Below are 20955 nucleotides of genomic sequence, written 5' to 3' on the forward strand. Positions count from 1 at the left end.
GGGTACCCGCCCTTATAATTATTAAAAGCTAATAAATAAAATTAAATTTCAAAATTTATATAACTATCACCGGCTTTTTTACCTAAATGCGCATGCAAATAACTTTAATTCCCAAAATGCGCATGGCTGAAAATGTTTCTGAAAATACGCACTGCCAACTCGCAAAGATCACAAACGAAATGGAAATAGGATACATATCAAGGGGGTGTCCACGAAATGGGTTCTGGCCACTGACACAAACCATTTCATTTGTTTCAGGAACGAAATGGAGCACCTCACACATGGCACACACGAAATGGCCCAACTCACATATGACATCCACGAGTTGGGCACTTCATGGGAGGCACACATGAAATGGCCATCCTCACGTGTGGCAGGCACGAAATGGGGAGGGGGCCAGTCAAAGCAGCAAGTCTCAGTGTTGCAGTTTCCGTACGAGCATGCATTGGGTGATTGGGAGGCAATTTATTGTTGTCTTGTGAGTGTGAAGCATATAAAAGGAGGTGAAGGGAGGGGAGGGGACCAATTCGAAGGTAAAAAAGAGAAGAGAAGTAATGGGTTGCATGAGAAAGTTTTATTTGTTGGTGGGGTGAAAAAAAATTTTTGTGCTGGAGGAATAATTTTTATTATTAAAAAAATGAGTGGAAGTGGAATTAATGTGGAAGAAAACCTTAATAGGCTGGATGAATTTCACATTTCTGCTCATTTACACGTTAAGGTGAGTTTTTTTTAATAAATAAATAAAAATTTGTTAATGATTAAAAAAATTGTTGTAAACTTAATAATTGTGTTTTGATCTATCTCAATTTCAGTCGGCACGTGTGTTGACTCCGCATGGCACGCTGGTCGATGTTTTTTCTGTAGACGAAGCAGATCCGAGTATGAAAATTAGGAGGCAGATGCTTGAGCCGTATCTAAGAAAAGCCGGTTTCTATTATGCGTCTCTGATAAAAGCGTTTTGAGTACGACAACCCAATGATTAGCGCTCTTGTGGAGAGATGGCGTCCTGAGACCCATACATTCCACCTCCCATGAGATGAGTGTACTATCACTTTGGAGTATGTTGCCATGCAGGTGGGGTTACCAATCGACGGTGAGCCGGTGAGCGGCACTCTAAGGTCATGGAGTAAGTTCCACCAGAGGGATATTTGGCAATAGTGTGAGGAACTACTTGGAGAAGTTCCTGACGGACATGTTGGGACCACGAAGTATAACATAAAACTGAAGTGGCTCAGGAGTAGACTACAACAGATGCCTCTTGACTCTCCCGAGGAGGCCCTCGTACGGTATGCACGTTGTTGCATTATGTATTTATTGGGTGGCGTTTTACTTCCTGACAAAGCGAACAACACGGTTCACGTACGTTATCTTCCTCTCCTGGCAAACTATGATGCCATTAGTACATATAGTTGGGGCAGTGCCGTGCTCTGTTGGTTGTATAGAGGCATGTGCCTAGCGACTGTTTATAACGTCGAGGGAATGTCTGGCTGTCATACACTGTTGATATCTTAGATATACTTCAGGCTTCCTTTCTGGGCACCGGACGTGACGAGCCCATACACGTTTTCGTTAGCTACAACGTAATATATTTTCTTGCATATCTTCCGTATTTATGACTTGTGTTGTTATTTCGTTTGCCTTTTTATTTAAATGTGGTTATGATCATGGTGTTCTTTCGTAGGTGGGCGGGCAAGAGAGGAAAGAATGATTACGCCGAGCAACGCTTACAAAGGCACCGTCTGAGGTTGGACAATTTGAAGGTGGATGAGATAACTATTCCTGTTGTATGTTCTAGCATGAATTTGTTTTGTCCCTGAAAGTTCGTCTACCTGTGTAAATGACACTCGGCTTTGGTAGTTTCTGTGGATGCCGTACAGGGATGCACGTATTCTGTCGAGGGTGCCTGCGGAATTTCTTGGAGCTCCACATGGAGATTTCTATACGGCGGTCGTGCCACTTATTCTGTTCCGCTGGATCGAGATTGTTAACGTCGATAGAGCCATGCGGCAATTCGGCGGCAAACAAGGTCCACCGAACCCTCCATTAAACATAGACACCTTCCATCGCTAGTTGGCTCGCAACGAAGATGGATCATGGATGGTGGCCCATCCGCCTGCAGACATGGTTTGAAGTATGGGTAAACCAACGGACTGTATCATATCGGCTAGAGATTGATAGGGCAGATACCTTGTAACCCAGTCGTGATTATTACAGGTGGTATTGCAGACACGATTGTGGAAAAATCATTATCCAAAGTGGGTCGTCACACATAAAGGTCACTCTCTCAACTGTATACGAAATTTCTCCGTTGGGATATATGACCACATAAATATGTTCAGATGCCATTATGACACCCAAAAATTAGTAAAAGCAGCTTCTATGAGAGTGGAATTTTCAGAGAAGAAGGAAGGGTAGAAGAAGTGAGAATTAGAAATGTGGCTTTAGTTCTGCTGGAGAATGGTTTTTATAGTCTAGCTGTTGTTCCAATTCGTGTGCGGTACAAGAGACATGGAGTCTCAACTCGGCAGTACACCCATTTCGCGCCTGCCTGCCCAGAGTTCTTCCTTCCATTTCGCTGCTGCCACCATGGAAATGGGATAGCCATTTCGTGGGAGCTGGCCCTGACATGGATTGCCCATTTCGTGGGCACCTTAAGTGAAATGGAGTTCAAATTCATTTCACGGGTATAGGCCAAGAAATGGCAATGCGCATTTTCAGGAAGATTTCCATCCATGCGCATTTTGGGAATTAATGTTTTTTAGATGCGCATTTAGATAAAAAAGCCACTATCACCTGCCCCCATGCAGGTAAGGGCAGGATGGGTACCCGCGAGTTCGGGTGGTGTTGCCATCTTTTTTCTTTTTTGGTCAAATGGATTGAACAGCCCCAATCCTACGCATTACATCCATGCACTATACACTTACACAACACACTCAAATATACTACATGGATACACATTATTAGCATGGTTCTATATTCCTCCACGAGGATTTGAATGCGGTGCAGCTCTATGTGAGGCAAATAAAGTTGCCATCTGACCAGGCCTCAGCTGTCGTGGTGTTGGCACCGTGTTGCCATCTTTTTTTTTTTTTTTGGTCATGAGGTGTTGCCATCCTTAGATATTAATGCATATACTCCACAGTGCAGGCCAAGGCTTACATGTTGGGCACTGTTAAAAACTTCTATAGTTGGGTTAAAGCCCAAAACCAATTTGCATATTCTATGAAAGCTTACAAAAAACTAGGTACAAAATGTTGTTTACATTGTTTTTAGGTTGGGTATTAGGCCATAGCAACCCGGTCCAAGCCGAATAATCTAAAGAAGGGTGCGTTAATTAACTAAGGGTGCATTTACTTTGTATTTTCATTTTTAATATTTTCCGTTCTCAAAATTTTATAAAAAAAAAAAAAAACAAGGTTATATTTTCTGTGTTCACTTCTTATTTTTTTTTCCTCACAAAATTCTAAAAAAAAAAACAAAACTAAAACTAAATATAAAAAATAATAAAAAACCTAACGCACCTTAATATTTTGAAGTGGCAACTACATTTTCGTCACCTGGATAAGTTTCGTTCATTGAATATGAAAAGCATTTAGAGCAGTGCCGAATATTATAAAGATTTTGTCCTTCTCGTGTTCTCTTATTATTGGCTTATTTTGTAATTAATGATAAGATTATAATGATGTTTTGTACCCTTATTTTTTGGATTGTATTCTACAACACTTTCTGTAGTGCCTTACATTAATAAATTCTGCTATTTGCTCTAAGATCGAAGTCATATCATAGTTAATTATAATTAATGGTCATAGCTATATATATCATCCGGTGAAGGCTCCTCCTCTTGATGAATATGTTTCACCTACTAACTATTTTGTTTTCATTAATATACTTGTCAATCACTTGAATTTAATCCAAAACGTTTTGCTAAAAAAGAACGTTGAATTCCACACTAAAATTATTAAAATTAAATTTATTTTTATTATATAATAACTTAAATATTGGTTGAAAAATGCATATATCTTTACTTACTTCTCTACCATATCCACTACACTTTTTAATTTTAGATGTGGGAGAAGAAATGGTATAGAATGTAGATATAGAATGTATAAATACTTTACACAACTGTGATGTCAGGAATAAAAATTGGATCGTCCGATTTTTTAAACACAAATCGGAGGGTCCGATATTTTCTCTTCCACACTAATCGAATTGTCCGATTAGCAAGCTTAATTTTTTTATAAAGAAATCGAATGGTCCGATTTCTTCATTCCCGTTTTAGAAAAAACTGTTTCTACATTTATGTCTAACACTCATATTTTCCACAATAATACACAATATACATACTTCTCATATCCAAAAAAATGAGCCTATCCACTGCTTAGTTTCTTATCAAGATTAATATTATAAAAGTATTGATCCCAATCTATAATTGAGGAGAAAGGCAAGTAAAAGGATTCTCATTCATGAGGGAAAAAAGTACTATTGCTTCTTTTTTTAGAGTTTTCCAAATCTCTGTGGCATGCATCATAATAAGCTCCATCACATGATGAGTGTGAGAGCCTTTTTCTCTGAATCATGTACATTAACTTAACTCCGTGTGAAATGTGACAAAGATTTTATATATATGGTATGAGGGGTCAATTTAATTTTCCCAAGATATTAATAATATCTCTGAAAAGTTCATTTAAAGTTTGAATTCTCTAACCACAGAGGCACAGATCTTGAATAAAAAAAGTAAAATATATGTATAAATAGAGAGAAAATTAAGAAAGAGAGGAAATTAGGTGAGGTTGGTTCTCTACCACAACTTCTTTTCAACAGAATTCTTAATTAGGATAAGCAGATCATTATTGATTCTACCAAATTTCTTATATATTACACAATGACATTGTCTTTTTATAGCATTATTATGATACTTAAAAAGTACTCCAAAAACACAGAAAATAATTTAAAAATGGAAGAAAAAATAGTGTTATCCACACATATTGTATAATGGTGTGTTATGCAAAATTATAGGTATATAAATTTATAGTCCTGCAAAACGCAACCTGTATTTTATTAGAAACAAAAAAAATAATAAAAAAATAAAAAACCAAAATGCAAAGAGTTGGCTAAGTATACTAGTATTATTAATATTATTATATTACTATTATTATTATTATTGTTATTAGCACTACAACAAATTATTATTATTATTATTATTATTAAGTTTATTGTTCTGTTAGTGTTTATATTTCACCAAATTTTTAATCAGGTCTTTATATTTTCTTTTCAATTAGATCCATATATTACTTTAATTTTGTAATTAAGTTCTTCGTAGTGTAGAAAATATTAGAGTTAATTGAATATTTTTTCGTAAATTGAAGGTATTTATAATTAAAAACTTAATTAAATTTTTGACCGCATGTATTTTGATAAAAATATTATGTTAATTTTAACATTTTTAATATGAAAATGACGTAATTACAAAATTAAAACTAGAACCTAAATACTATATAAACATCCACTTTATGGTGTAATATTAATATTTTTTCTGTATATAAAAAAATGAGCCCCAAAAAACAGGCATTATCAACATGTTTTCAAAAAAAAAATTTATTTTTATGTGATAAATCATAGTAGTAACAAATCAAACTCTTAATTGAACTAACTTTGTCTTTACTCAATCTTAGAACTTAGAAGTTATAATGGTCCCTCCCTCCCGAGATTGAGCAAGAGGAAACAATGGTCGTTGAAATGTTGACTCCTGCTGTGTTTTTCTTGAGAAGGGTAAATAAAGTGTTTAGAGAGACATGAACCCTATTGCCATACCTTATACCTAGGTAGGTAGGGTTACAACGTGGCCACACATTACTTTACTTGAGCTTCTCCAATTGCATAGGTATGCACAATCACAATGCACGTGTCTTCATCTTACTCAATATGCCTAGCTTTTTATGTTTAAAAAAATTATATCAATTTAGGTTAACCACCAAAAACGTCCCCGAATTATTCAGACGCTGACAGAAATGCACCTAAATTCTACTATCGATAAAAATATCTTTAAATAATTTAACAATATAATAACAATATCCAACAGTAAATATATATTTTTAAAAAATGTCTTAAAAATTGAATTTTGATGTGATTTTTTATAAGAATAATTAAAAAAATAAGATATTATTATTCTTAAAATTTGATAATTTTTTTCTAAGTATATATATTTTTTGTGATTTTTTAAAAGTATTATTAGTTGTTAACAAAAAAATTACAAAAAAATATATACACAACGAAAAATCACCACATTTTAAGGATATTAATATCTCATTTTCTTAATCATGCTTGCAAAAAATTGTACCAAAATTCAATCTCTAATATATTTTTTGAGAAATATATATTTAATGTTAGATAATCTTGTAAAAAAACTAACATTAAATATGTATTTCTCAAAATATAAATTAGAGATTTAATTTTGATGCAATTTTTTGCAAGTATAATTAAAAAATGAGATATTATTATTCTTAAAAATTGGTGATTTTTTGTTAAGTATATATTATTTTGTAATTTTTTAAAAGTATTATTGATTGTTAACAAAAATAATTATAAAAAAATTATATACTTAACAAAAAATTACTAATTTTTATGTATAATAATATATTATTTTTATAATCATGCTTGCAAAAAATTGCATCAAAATTCAATTTCTAAGGTATTTTTTGAAAATATATATTTACTGTTGGGTATTGTTGTTGTTTTTTTAAATTATTTGAAGGTATTTTTGTCGATAGTAAATTTGGGTGTATTTTTGTCAGCGTTTAAATAATACGGAGGCATTTTTTGGTGGTTAACCCATCAATTTAACTAAAATGTATTTTTAGTGTATGTTAAAATTATAGAAATTATTTTTAATATGGAGGTAAAGATAGTATTTTGGTTAAAGATGGATATTTGAAGTGTACTATAGTATTATAGATGTATAAAAAAGATATTTAACATGCATCTTATGTATTGGCAGATGATGACATGTGTCTAACACGCACCCTATGTGTTGTCAGGATATGGGAGTGGATCTTTTTCAGTAAAAAAAAAACTGGATGGTATCCAGTGTTCAATCTAAGCATTCATTGCTCTCTCTTGTTTATTTCTAATCCCATTCATAAAATCAAAAGTGAGAGATCACACTGTATTTTATCAAGTGTTAAAAAAATTGGAAAGAATCCATTTCTTCATGATATTACAACACACACCCTGCGTATTGACTTTTTATCTGCAAAATCCACCAAACTGAAATTACATCAAATAATCTCATTTTTAACAAAAATACTAATATTTTTTTTATATAAAAAAAATTAACCTTAAAATTATTATTGTTATAATTTGTTCAGTTGATAATTTTAATATACATTTTTTTCAATAAAATCACTTAATTATGGTCCAAATCAAACATGATTTTTGGAAATAACAATAATCACTTGATTTATGGGATATTTATTCTTGTTCTAGTAGTAGCGTGAGAAAAACAAGGGTACTAGAATCCAGGGGAGGAGAGAGGGGAAAAAACAGAAGCAGAAAAAAGTGCGATAGAGTTTAGTTTTGAGTGAGACAGAAGGAGACGGCGACTTGTGTTGGTGTTGGTGTACCCAAATTACAAATCCATCAAAAATTTATTTTTTATTTTTTAATATTAATAGTTTCTGGAGCAGCTGGAACGAACTAACTCATACTTACTTTATTTCTTACTAAATATTTATTTATTTATTTAATAATTATATAAGACATCATCGTCAAGAATGGAACGGCAAATGTCAAACATGGTTTGGTTTTGGATGAAGATGAATTGACACGACTGGAACTACTTTCTGCACCTGTCATCACTTCCTTCTTCCTTCTTTCACCATTCACATGCATTCACCTCCAAAGGTTCCTTCTTTCTTTCTACTTCTCTCTCCGATCCTGGGGTTTCGTCGCTTCACCCCTTCCTATGTGATCTTCAAAGTTTGTTTCTTTTCACTGTTTCACGCTTCCCCTTTTCAATTTTCTCACCTTCTTCGCCTCCATCTCCTCTCCTTTCTAGCTCAGCTGAAGATCCAGGTTTTTCATAAAACGGCGGCGAAATTAAAAATAAATAATTTGATAGTAAATAAAAATAACAACTTTGTTATAGCTGTCAATTATTTTACCTTATTTATTTATTTGAGCTGATGGTGCTATGTTCACTGTTTTGAAGTGAAAGTGAAACTTTACTCTTGTTTAAGTTTGGAGGAGAAGGAACGTATCTGAAGAATGTTGATTTTAGATCTGATTGAAGCGGTCAATTAATTGTTGTTACACTCTTATTTTTTCGGTGCAAGTTATCTTTTTTCGAGTGCGTGTTTTAATTCGCCTCTTTTTTCTATTCCGGAGAAAAAAACAAAACTGGATTTTGATTTAAGGTTTTAGCTCAGTGTTCTTGCCAGCTGCCACCTCTTGAGTTTTCTCATCTTCACTTTTCGTTTTTTTTTTTCCTTCATGCAATCCTTGTTCATGATTGTGCTTCTGTTGTAAGCCATATGATTCCTCTTTCGGGAATTGCTCTCGTTTAGCATCTTTTACTTTATTTTTTAATTGTTATTGTTATTATTTGTTGGAAGCATGGTTGGTGTGAGTGTGATTAAGGGGCGTGTTTAGTAGATTCTGGTATCTGAGGTTTTCTTGCCATGATTGCCATTATTCTAAGCATGTGTTCTCTCATTTAGCTGATTCTTCTCTCTCCAATTCACAAATATTTTGCTTCTTGTCATTTTTCATATTGCACGTGCTTGAGTTTCTTGCATAAAATATATATCCCCTTTTTATTTTATCTGTACCTTAGACTTTGGATTACAAATGTTAGAGAATATTAGGATATTTGAATAAGATTGATATGGATATTAGGCATTTATTATTTGATTGTTTTCTGATTTGTTCATCACCTGTAAAAGCATATGATTATCAAGTTTATTATTCTTGAGTTATTCACATGAATTCTAAAAATAGACATGGTAGCTTGAAAGATATTGTCTTAAACATTGGCTTCAAAGTTCCAACACTTCCTTTTGTCTCTGCTAGCAGTTTCTTATGAAGGAGTGAAGACTGGATAAAAGACTGAATTTCCTATGAAGCCTCAATCATGGAAATGGCTGACGAGAAAAAAGAGTGGCTTGGCTGATGGGGTCTGTCCTCTTTTCTTTTACTATCATAAGGAGAATTTCTAGTCAGCAGTTTTTCATTCTGATTCATAGGCTAGCTCACTAATTTAACGAAACATATTGGTGCAGGGAAAGTCGAGTTTCAAGATGAAACCTTTGCCTTTTATGGCAGTTTTGTGTACAGTAATGCTATTCATTGTGTATAGAACTACAAAATATCAGTATCACCAAGAAGAGGTACGAGATTGAAACCATTCTTTTTAGATGTCATCATATGTTGTTACTAAGAATCAGAATGTTGATTTAATATTTGGCTGATAGATATTTAGCATTGCATAAGGGATCAATTCATGTTAGTACTTTGTATTGTAATCATGTCAGTGTACTCATTTGATCACAAAATGTCCATTGATTCGGGAAAAAAGAGATTTCTAGGTTTTTTCTCCTTCTCATTAGACACCATAAATTGGTATATGGTATTCTTACTGAGTGTGCTAACATAAGTTCTGTTCTGTGTTTATCACATGCCATTACCAGATAGACAAGAGATGGAATTTATGGGGAGAAGGAAAGGTACATACTTGTTCATCTGGTTGCCCAACCAGCCTTATTATTTTTCTTTTTTCCAGATTTGATCATTGATGCATTACGATACAAAGGCTCTGCTGGTTTTATGGCTTTTGTGCTGCTGAACTATGATTCTTTCACCTCAGATATATGTCTATTTGTTTTCCTTATCTATTGGTACTTTTGATGGCATTCCAGGGATATTCTACAACTTCAGGGAAGTTGAGAGCCTTGCCGCAAGGTATAATACATGCTAATTCAGATCTTGAGTTAAGGCCCTTGTGGTCAAGAAGTAGTTCGAGGTCAAAGGTTAGCATCTTTGTGCTGTTTTTCCAGAGTTTTAGTTCTATTGGTAAACCCTAATGGGCATTTTAAAAATTATTTTTCAAAATTTGAATTGCTTCAGTAACTAATTTTGAATATTAAATTTCAGGCTAGTGCTTACACCAACCGTAACTTGCTGGCAGTTCCAGTTGGTATTAAACAAAAGCATAATGTTGATGCCATGGTGCAAAAGGTACTTGCAAGTTACAATGGTTCACTAGAATTTCAACATTGTTTTGAGTCAGCAAAGCTTATCCAATTTCATTGATTGCAGTTTCTTCCCGAAAATTTTACTATTACTTTATTCCATTATGATGGCAATGTGAATGGATGGAGGGACCTTAATTGGAGTAGCAAGGCCATACACATTGTTGCTGTAAATCAAACAAAGTGGTAAGTATGAGACTGGCCACTGGTGGCTGCATTTTTTGGTCTGAAAACTTTATTGTGAGCCCTTTTTTCACTGCTTTTGTTTATTTTGAAGAGATAATAAATGGGGCATGTCATGAAATGGATTTCTTGAAAATTGAAACATCTGACACAGAGTGAGCCAGTTATGTAAAATACTGTGGTAGAAGGAAGATTGTTTTGGCTTCTGTCTTCATACTGAAATCAAAGTCTTAATTTATTACAAAGTATGGGAATCTTCTGGTTACAGTTTATAGATGATGATTGAGCAATGTACCATTGCCTTCTTTGTTGTGGTGGTTTCCTGAGATGTAAACTTGCATTTGTTGCATGGTTTATTTTCTAAACTTACAATATCAATTTGGTTTTTGTCAGGTGGTTTGCTAAAAGATTTCTGCATCCTGATATAGTGTCTATTTATGATTATGTCTTTCTTTGGGATGAGGATTTAGGAGTGGAGCATTTTTCTCCTTCAAGGTATGAGTAACACATTTGTGGCTCTTTCTCTACTGGTGCTATTTGATATTTGAGTGCTGTCTGGCCAGCTTTTCGCATGAAATATTTTGACCGTTTTATATAAGCAGGAATTTATGGTTTGGGGTAAATGTGATACTAAAACGTCCCTCTTTTAAAGAAAAAATGATCAGATAGTTTTATTCCCAAAATTTTTAAAATTTTTAAGTTGGAGGAGGTAGACACTTAATTACCCTCATTAGATTATTAAGCATGCTTGAGATTGCTATTTGGTATGGTGGAAATAGAGGTTATTTAACAGGCTTATACTCTTAATCTTGTTTTAATTTAAAGCATATTCATAACCTTTTTGATATGCTTTTATACTCATCAAATCAAAGAGATGGAATTGAATATGATCTTCTGTTTTTACAGATACCTTAAAATTATTAAGGAAGAAGGTTTAGAGATATCTCAACCTGCCCTTGACCCAAATTCAACAGAGATACATCATAGAATTACAATTAGATCTAGAACCAAGAAATTTCACAGGTGACCTTTTATGAGAGACTATTTAAAAGTTCTTGCTAATCTATGTGTCTTGATACTTACACTATGTTTTGATTGATGCAGAAGAGTTTATGAACGTAGAGGCAGTACGAGGTGTTCAGATGCAAGTGAAGGGCCACCATGCACCGGGTAACTTTTACGTTCCTGATTGATCTTGCTCATGCAAGTCCATTGATTGGAATCTTCTCCATATATTTAAAAAGAGAAATCACGCTATTGATTTTGTTCTGTTTTAGTTGACAGCCTTGTAGAAGGCTATGCCTTAATGATAAAAGCAATCAACTTAAATCTTTGAGTATGAATGACACTAAGCCTTAAACACAACTTTTGTAGGTTTGTCGAAGGTATGGCCCCAGTTTTCTCTCGATCTGCCTGGTATTGTACTTGGCATCTTATACAGGTAATGTTTCCAATGTCCATACAAATCTTTTTGTAGCATGTCCAAATATTGAATCTAAGTTGTGGTAGAAGACGAATCATGAATTTCTTTGAAGACTTTTTCTCCTCTGCAAGTTTTCCATCTTGTTACATATAGTGTGAATTACTGCAAATTTTATCTGAAAATCATCTTTGTCGTTTCAAAATTTCAGTTCTCCAGGATACCAAAAAATGATTGCTAGTTTGCTATAGTTTTAGAAAAGAGGCCATGTATGGGTTTTCTGCCTTCATATAGCCTTTTTTCTTTATGAAAAAATTTTGTAGTTCAATGTTTTCTCCTGGTTACCAATACTATATTTCATGTTTTCGGCTTTCAATATTTGCAACTCATAGTTATTGTTTGTGTTTTCTCCAGAATGATCTTGTCCATGGGTGGGGAATGGATATGAAACTAGGATATTGTGCACAGGTGAGCACTACACAACTTCTTACACATAAGTCAATTCCAAAATCACCATCATAAATCCATTCAATTCATTTGATATATCATCTACATTAGGCTGACATGGACTTAATTTGTATGTTCTTGTTTCATTCTTAATATTTTTTGCAAGACAAGTATAGCTAATGAAGTCAATGTGATTTTTCAGGGAGATCGAACAAAAAACGTTGGAGTAGTTGATAGCGAATACGTTGTTCATAAGGGAATACAAACTTTGGGTGGGAGTGGTCCTGATACACAAAAGGTATTTGCCCCTTAAATACTAGGACATACCTCTTGGAATATAACCTTATTTGTTTTGACCTCATTGTTTCTTGAACTAATATTTTTATTTCCCATTTTGCAGGGTTCAAGACTTAAAAAAACAACAACGGTAAGGTTTTAACTTTTAATTGACATTTGGATAGTTCTTCTCTACAATCTAATTTCATTAACAATCCTAGTGTTTTCTGAAATTCACTTTCTTGATGGCTTTCTTCCTTTGCTTAACAGAGACAAGGTGGAGCAGCAATAGATGTGAGAACTGAGGTGAGACTTCTGAACTACATTAAAAAACAAAGTCTTGTTTTCCATCTTACAAATGATTCTGTTTTTGTTTTATCGCGGACTAATTAGATACGAAGACAGTCGACGTGGGAACTTGAAACCTTTAAAGAGCGCTGGAACAAAGCTACGGCCGAAGACAAAAGCTGGGTCGATCCGTTTCCAAACAAGAGTAACCAACGGCGGGTAAGAAGACGGCGCAGTGGCTCGCAGTCTTAACTCTTTTAACGGTTCATTTAACTAATCCGGTTGGATACTTTAAGCTTCAATTCACAGGCATCAGCCATTTTTATAGGCATATAACTTAGTTTGTGTAGTTGAACACTTGATTCATTCAATTTAAAGGAAAAGAAATCACATCTTTAGTTATATTCTTTTTTGGTGTTGTGGTCCAGATTTTCTTGATACCCTCTTTCTATGTAATTATCATGTATTCAGCTTCATGTGTTATCAATATATAGATCAAAAGAAGGGAAGATAAATGTTTGCCATCTTCTTGTAGTGGTTTGACTTTGGTTCTGGCGATATAATGGTCATTCATTGCCTAATGAAATTAAATTGAAGCATTGAATTTGGTGTTTGCCTTGTTGAAAAGAGAAGGGACACATTTGCAATCGTCTAGAAGGACATGCAATGCATGAAGGGCGTAAAGGGCACGTTTGTGTGGCTGCCACGCAATAATGTTCATTCATTCATATTAAACTTCTGGTTCAACCATTAAACTTCTAAACCAAATCATTATCTAGCTTAATGTTAATGGATATTTAATTGTTTCATTATATAATGTTCAACCATATTTTGTATACTCTGAAGATTAATTATCAAATTAACTATTAGTATATTTTAAATTAACTATTAGTATAAAATATATGTCGAAATACGAAATATATAACGAAAGTATGTGAGACAACACATGTATATATTTCTATATATAATATGGTCATTTTTTGTGTAAACATAGCATTATTTAATACTATATACTAAAATCACTCACATAATACATAAAACTCGTATGTATGCTAATGAGTTATAACTTAAATGATATAGTCTCTTCATATATATTTAAAGGTTGCGGATTCTAGAAAATACATAAAACTCGTATACTTAGGTTGGACCGAAATATTCTGTTCATATTATACCTAACAATCTGCACCATAAAAAATAAAATAAATTATGCATGACAATGTTTTGAATTGAACAGTTGAAAAATTATGCAATTACAAATTAGCTTCCAATCAAATTGTATTTTGTGTATGTTTTAATTCTAACTTCATTGCGGAAAGTCAAATTTGGACTCTTGACCCTTTCTTTTTCTTCAATAAATTCTAGAACATTTGAAATGCTTAATGTCGCTGCCCAAAAATCCTCATATTCAGAAAAGATAAAATGTGCAAATCTCGATTTCAATTTTCTAATATACTAGAAAATTAGACAGTTCACTTTCTTTGTTCATGAATCTGTTATATAATTAATTAAAATCCTTAAAAATGCTGAAACTGAATGAATAACAGAAAAATGTAGTAGTAGTTGACCTGTAACATGGCACAAATGAAGCATGCCTAAGTGGTTCCGGTACCAGATTAAAATCATTTATATATGTATAAAAAATCAAATTAAAGGAATGAATGTGTACGTTTATTTAATTTAATATGACATGTTTATAACCAAAACAATTAAATCATAATAAAAAAAGACTAACCTAAAGTGAATTGATTATATATAAAAGATTTAAATGGTGCTTCAATAAAACCATGCTCTGTTTTTATTATTTACACAAGTCACACAAGATGCCAAATACATATGAACGATGAAATCAACAACTAATCCGTGTAATTAAATATTTTTTAAAAAACATATTTTTCTTTTTTATCTTTTTAATGACAACGAAGTTGAAAACAGAGTCTCTCTCTCTGTTTCTCTTGGAAGCTGCGTACTAAGCTGACCAAAGACCATTCCTTTGTCTAAGTTGCTGCCATTTACTTCTTAGGCCTTTTCAGCCATTCTCTTGCATAAGAAGTTTCAAATTTTCTAACACCACCCCCCCAAAAAAAAAAAAATCCATTTTTTATAGCCCTATTGACTTTCTTCTCTGTTTTAGATCTTTGCATTTCTGTAGTTCCAAATTCCAAAGCTAGTTTCTTGGTAGCACCCTCCTCAACCTCCTCTCACAATGGCTGGTCGCTATGACAGTAACCCTTTCGCCGAAGAAGAAACCGAAGTCAATCCCTTCTCAGTAAGTCCTTCCCACCACTGCTATTTCTGAAATTTAGTTTTTTTGTGAGCTGGGTATGCAATTTTTTTTATTCTATTTTATATTATTTTTGTGAATTTTACCTGTTTCAGTGATGTTTCACACTCAACAATTCATGTATAAACCTTCTGGGTTTTGGGGTTTTGGAAATTATTGTGCTTGGTTGATTTGTCCGTTGACTTGTTTCATACGATTGTTGATCCTGTGTATATGTGTTAGGAAGTTCTAGTTTTTATTTGGTTTCATAATTCATAATTCTGTGAAGGATCTCATGTTAATTGCATATGTTTTGACCTCATGTTAATCCCTTGAGCTCAAATTCTTGCGTGATAAATTCTAGGCAATCCTTAACATAAACAATAAGGTCAAACATTAATGGTATCTGTGAGACTATGGTAGTCAGATATTATCATTGATGATTTTCTAATTTAGCTGTTTGGTGCTTGGGATATCTTATTCCTAGCTGGAGTAGTTTCTTCTTAAGTTTGCTCTTTTTCATGGAAAATTTAAGGACTTATGGCATATATATTTGCTCCATATGCTCCTGCTTGATCCTTCAAATTTGGTATACACTAACAGGATCCGGCTGTAAGGGGTAAAGCATCAAGCCCGTCAAGTTATAGCGGTGGCGCATTTTACACTACAGTATGTTAAAATGCATGATTTTAAAAGTCGTGATTCGTGACCATAGGTGATTGATTATTCATCAGGGAATAATCTTGTTTGTTCAATTTTAGTTGCCTTTTGATGGTAATATTGTTCAAAGAGTAGGAGGATCATGGATTATTTTCTACTTTATTCTTTATGTTATCTGATCTTCAGAGCTGGGTCCATGACCAGCTTTCTTTTTAAGGAAGTATAGTAAATGTTGAATGTTTCCGGGCACACTTATAAGGGAAATTAGCTTAAAGAAAAATAGTTATCTTGACTATTTTTCGGGGTAAACTTCAACTTGTTTCCTATACCTTCATCCTAATGATTTGAAGTTGCAGAATCCTGGAAGTGTCGCCCCTGCCACCAATTCAAGGCTCAAACCACTTAATCCTGAACCTGCTGATTATAATTATTTTGGTGCGACCGTCGATATACCTCTTGATGCATCAACAGTAAGTAATAAAATTGAGATGTTTGAAATCTCCAATCATCTTTTTCCTCATTTATAATTATATCTCATGTATGTTGAAACAAATTTAATGTGGGTTTTCTAATTATGTCTGTTCAATATTAGGACTTGAAAAAGAAGGAAAAGGAACTTCAAGCCAAAGAGGCTGAATTGAGAAGACGAGAACAGGTTTATTTTGAGAATCTCATATCTTTCTGTACATGTTATCCCTGAGAATTCCCTTAATGATTATGTTGATATTCATTTTCAGTTAATTCTGACTATATGAAACATTGTCTATTAAATTAGTGATTTCTTACTAACTATGTGTGCCTTAAAGTTTGCCTGTAATTTAATTTATATTGTTCTGTCAAATGTAGGAAGTCAGACGGAAAGAGGAAGCTGCTGCACGAGGTATTTTGCATTTCTTATGAGGCTTTTTGCATTTTTTTTTTGGGGGGGAGATAAGTTTCCTTGTCCTTGTATCTGATTGTTGCAATGTTGCCACTTCAGAATTCTATGAAGCTTAAACTCATGTTTCTTGCTTGGGGAATAATCTTCCATTACATTTTGTTTTGCAGCTGGAATTGTAATTGAGGAGAAGAATTGGCCACCATTTTTCCCAATCATACATCATGATATTACAAACGAAATTCCAGTTCATCTTCAACGAATGCAATATGTTGCATTTAGCTCATTGTTAGGTATGTTTGCCAATCTTGTGACGGTATTGCTTTAATTTGCATTATCATGTTGTTTTCAGGCTAGCAACTCTTGAGGCTTTTTTCCTTTTCATTTCTTTTATGGCAGCATTGCTTTATTACATTTTGACCTTAAATAAAATGTATCTATAATGTGTATTCTGCATGTTATGTTTTTAGCAAATAATGATGAAAGAACGCGATATGATCTACAGTGAATGACAAATATTGATGCGATACAGGTCTAGTGGCATGCCTTTCTTGGAATATTATAGCTGTCACTGCAGCTTGGATCAAGGGAGAAGGTCAGTTTAGATGGGAGCAATAACCTTTCCAGGTTAACGAATAAGCTTGTGTTACATATCTGACTCTGCAAATTCCATGCGCATGGAACTTGTTCTTGTTTCTTGTAGGTGTAAAAATATGGTTTCTTTCTATTATCTACTTCATAGCAGGCGTTCCTGGAGCATATGTCCTATGGTACCGCCCACTATATCGTGCTTTCAGGTAATTATTTCCTATGCTTACATGCATTAGTTCCACGGTGTTCCCCATTCTGATAGATCCTTCTGTTTTGCTTATGCTCTTGATTTTGAATCTGCCCTGTTTCTACTTTTGCAGGAAAGATAGTGCTTTGAATTTCGGATGGTTCTTCATGTTTTACATAGTAAGTTCACTATTATGCTTAATGGTTAATGCATGTAAAGCTATGCTTCCAACATGGGATGGATTTCAATATTACTATCATCTTTTTTTTTTCTACAGATTCACATTGGATTCTGCATCTTAGCTGCAGTTGCTCCTCCTATAGTATTCAAAGGAAAATCCCTGACGTATGTTTATATGTGTATACACTTCATATAACATCACTATGCCTATATTGCATTTTTTCCATGTTTTCAAGAGCCTGGTGTTACTCTTATTGTTTTGGCCTAATGTTTCGTGCTGTTTACTTATCGATGCAGAGGCATTCTGTCTGCCATAGATGTGATTGGTGATCATACTTTGATTGGAGTAAGTAACCATTTCTTTTTCCTGCATGCTGCTTAATTAATTGTCATCTGTTAAACATTGCCAACATCATGTTTGACACAAACCATGTAACATTGTTAAAGCGCATGCTGCAAAATCCAACCGATCAAAATCGTGTCTGAATATTTGTTTTGATCCATTTGCTTGTAGATTTTCTACTTCATTGGATTCGGATTTTTCTGCCTTGAAACGTTGGTCAGCATCTGGGTTCTTCAGGTTTGTTTATGCTCTTCAAAATTTTGAATCTTTTTCTTTTTTTCTTTTAGGGTGACTATGTTCTTAGCACATGCTCACTATATATACTCCTTTGGTTTGAATACACAGCAAGTGTATATGTACTTCCGCGGCAGCGGCCAAGCCGCCGAGATGAAGCGGGAGGCTGCAAGAGGAGCAGTCAGATCTGCATTCTAAACACACACACACACACGGATGATATAGGCCTTGTTTGCATTTGGATTCATATTGTAAATTACTTAGCTGCAGAAAATGATTTGTGTGTTTTTTTTACACGTTGATGATGATTGTTAATTTGTTAGTGTTGTACTTATATAGTGGAATAGAGCAAACAAACATAAAGCCATGGCTATAATTTATTTCGAGTGAATCCTATATATGTAGTTTTGGTTTACCATCAATGGATTGGTCTGGGTCGTGCATTTTCTCCATTTCACACCAACATTTACTTCTCCAGCTCTGTATTTGAGGTGGAAATTTAGGTGCAAATTAACTTCATGTGAAATTAATAACTAAAAGTCGTTATAACTGCACTCTGTTATATTTGGATTTATATAGATTATGCTACATGTGTACTAAAATTAGTTATTAATATAAAATATATACTAGAATATAAACACATTTTTATTATGGATGAAGTTGTAGTTGTAGATATTTTCTGCCGGAAAAAATTTAAAAAGAAAAATAAAAAGAAACGCGGTCACTCATTTAAAGCCCTTCATGCCTTTGGTTGGAGTAGATATGTATATTCAATTATTCACATCGTTCAATTATTGAAGAAGATAGTACTAGCAGTACTTACCATTAAATTCGCATTATGATATCTCTATTCCCCCAAAATCCATTAACATTGAATTAAAAAAAAGAAGAAAATGAAAATGAACGTATTGATATTTCTATTTCTTAGTATTTAATAATAGTAATATGAGTTTTAATATATTTGACCGGTCGTTAACAAACATGGTCTAGAAAGTTTTATTCCATTAATGGAAAGAAAGAAAATATAAAACCTCAAACAAAACGTGCCGTTTGGGAATGAAGGTTCATATATCACATCTCCGACCCAAAACCTTAGTCTCTCCTCACATGCAATTTACAATTAATTATGTTTTAAACAACCAACAATAATATCAAATGAAAATTAAAAATGACCAAAGTATACATAAAAAGGAAGAGCAAATCTACCTCTAATATATCTGTCATATATATATATAGTAAGCAAAATTACAGTAGTGAACAACCATATATAAAAATAAAATCTCCTCATCCACAATATATTGTTTTTCCAAACCTATATAAAACTAGAAATATCCAAAAGGGCACTCCCAAAACAAATCCACCGGTACCATCATAATTCATACATATATGTTTATTTATCTAAAAAAGGAGTATGCATGCAAGAAACTGAAAAGTTCACAATAACCATATATATGTAATTAAGTTTCACACACATTCATACACGAGAATCATTTTAAGTGTTCTTAATGTTTAAGATATTTTAATAAAAATTACTAAAATACCCAAGACATTGAAACACTTGAAATGTTTCTAACAGTATTCATGTATGATATGACTCACTCAGCAATAAGCTATGCACTTCTTTTTGCAGTCAATGGTGCAACCGCCTCCGCCGCCGCCTCCGCCGTAGCCCTTGCCGGAGCGGCTGTAGGAGGTGAAGCACTTAGCAGGACAAGTGATCTTCTTCTGGAAGCAAGGGCCTTTGTCTTTGCAAACAACGGTGGGCCTGACAACACCACCTCTGGAGTAACCACCACTTGGTCCACCGTATCCACCACCATAACCTCCTCCTATTCCATTCCCAAACCCGTTTCCAAATCCGGGTATGCTGAACCCACCTCCTGGCCCAAAGAAGGGCCCAATACCACCTCCGTAGTTGGGGTCATCGCCACCACTCTTAGCGTGCTTCTTCTGTTGATCATCACCGGAAGGTTTGGATCCGGGTCGGGTTGCCAAAGAGGGTGAAGCTATGAGGAGTATAGAGAGCAAGACCAAGATGACTTTAAGGGTATTCATTTTTAATTTTTGTATTGTTGATTGTGTGAAGGGACTTAAGTATTTAAAGAGAGAAAAAATGATATATTAGTGGAAATGATAATACGTGTACATTAAAATCAGCTATTAAAATTAAGGGAAAAACTCAGGTGCAGTTGATTTTATGTGAAGTTGATAGTTGAGAGTCGTTAGATGAAAATTTAATCAAATCAATCAAATTATCTAACGGTTTTTAATTATCAACTTCACATAAAATTGACTGCACTTGAGTTTCTACTTAAAATTAATTATCACTATAAAATACATATTAAAATATAAATAAATATTAAAAATAAATTAAATTATAAATATATTTATATATAAATATATTAATAATTAATTTTAGTAATTTTTTTTAATATTCAAGTAATATTTTTGTAAGTGGGAATGAGAAAACTATGCATTTATTGGGAGGGTGTGGTATGGGTGACAGGTGGGGATATTTATCATCTTTTGGTAGGTTGGTTGCAATTATTATTACTCTTTTTCTTTTCTCTCTCTCTTCCCTCTCTGCCGTTTTTGGTTTAAGGACAATTGAAATTTTAATGTTAATGAATGATGTATAACAAAACATGTGAAACCAATATTTAGTAGTGTGTCATCTTTCTACATATATACATACATCTCTTCATGGCGCTCAAACTAGTATACTAATAATTTACATTACTTGGAAATTAGGCAAATCCTTTTGC

At 33.6% G+C, this 20955-nt stretch overlaps 3 protein-coding genes and 1 long non-coding RNA gene across 9 annotated transcripts; 2 read left to right on the top strand and 2 right to left on the bottom strand.

Moving 5' to 3' along the window:
- LOC107623153 lies at nt 7497-13457 on the top strand. 5 transcript variants are annotated; one of them, XM_021112959.1, is made up of 17 exons: nt 7497-7609; nt 7755-7899; nt 9070-9170; nt 9276-9383; nt 9684-9719; nt 9912-10022; nt 10147-10230; nt 10312-10430; nt 10821-10922; nt 11334-11450; nt 11532-11597; nt 11802-11868; nt 12262-12315; nt 12497-12592; nt 12695-12721; nt 12841-12876; nt 12964-13457. In XM_021112959.1, exons 3-17 carry the CDS (start codon nt 9114-9116, stop codon nt 13108-13110), a joined length of 1227 nt encoding a protein of 408 aa, XP_020968618.1. In that variant the 5' UTR covers nt 7497-7609; nt 7755-7899; nt 9070-9113; the 3' UTR covers nt 13111-13457. The 5 variants fall into 5 exon arrangements, with proteins under 5 accessions (XP_020968618.1, XP_020968620.1, XP_016180801.1 ...); XM_021112961.1 differs by having other exon boundaries at nt 7505-7899; nt 9067-9170; XM_016325315.2 differs by having other exon boundaries at nt 7505-7899.
- Nucleotides 7594-8365, bottom strand: LOC110267426. Its single transcript, XR_002355051.1, has 2 exons — nt 8160-8365; nt 7594-8058 (listed from the first exon to the last, which is right to left on the bottom strand). It is a non-coding gene; the product is annotated as an uncharacterized LOC110267426 (long non-coding RNA).
- LOC107623841 (secretory carrier-associated membrane protein) lies at nt 14778-18663 on the top strand. Of its 2 annotated transcripts, XM_016326228.2 has the most exons (13): nt 14778-15124; nt 15722-15787; nt 16135-16248; nt 16371-16433; nt 16625-16658; nt 16826-16948; nt 17188-17250; nt 17359-17452; nt 17567-17612; nt 17711-17778; nt 17911-17959; nt 18128-18193; nt 18302-18663. In XM_016326228.2, exons 1-13 carry the CDS (start codon nt 15062-15064, stop codon nt 18386-18388), a joined length of 936 nt encoding a protein of 311 aa, XP_016181714.1. In that variant the 5' UTR covers nt 14778-15061; the 3' UTR covers nt 18389-18663. The 2 variants fall into 2 exon arrangements, with proteins under 2 accessions (XP_016181714.1, XP_016181715.1); XM_016326229.2 differs by lacking the exon at nt 15722-15787 and having other exon boundaries at nt 14779-15124.
- Nucleotides 19381-20277, bottom strand: LOC107624018 (glycine-rich cell wall structural protein 1.0). The gene has a single exon (XM_016326452.2). It carries the CDS (start codon nt 20243-20245, stop codon nt 19790-19792), a length of 456 nt encoding a protein of 151 aa, XP_016181938.1. The 5' UTR covers nt 20246-20277; the 3' UTR covers nt 19381-19789.

This window comes from Arachis ipaensis, chromosome B10 (genome assembly GCF_000816755.2).
Source record: "Arachis ipaensis cultivar K30076 chromosome B10, Araip1.1, whole genome shotgun sequence".
Taxonomy (NCBI): Eukaryota; Viridiplantae; Streptophyta; class Magnoliopsida; order Fabales; family Fabaceae; genus Arachis; species Arachis ipaensis.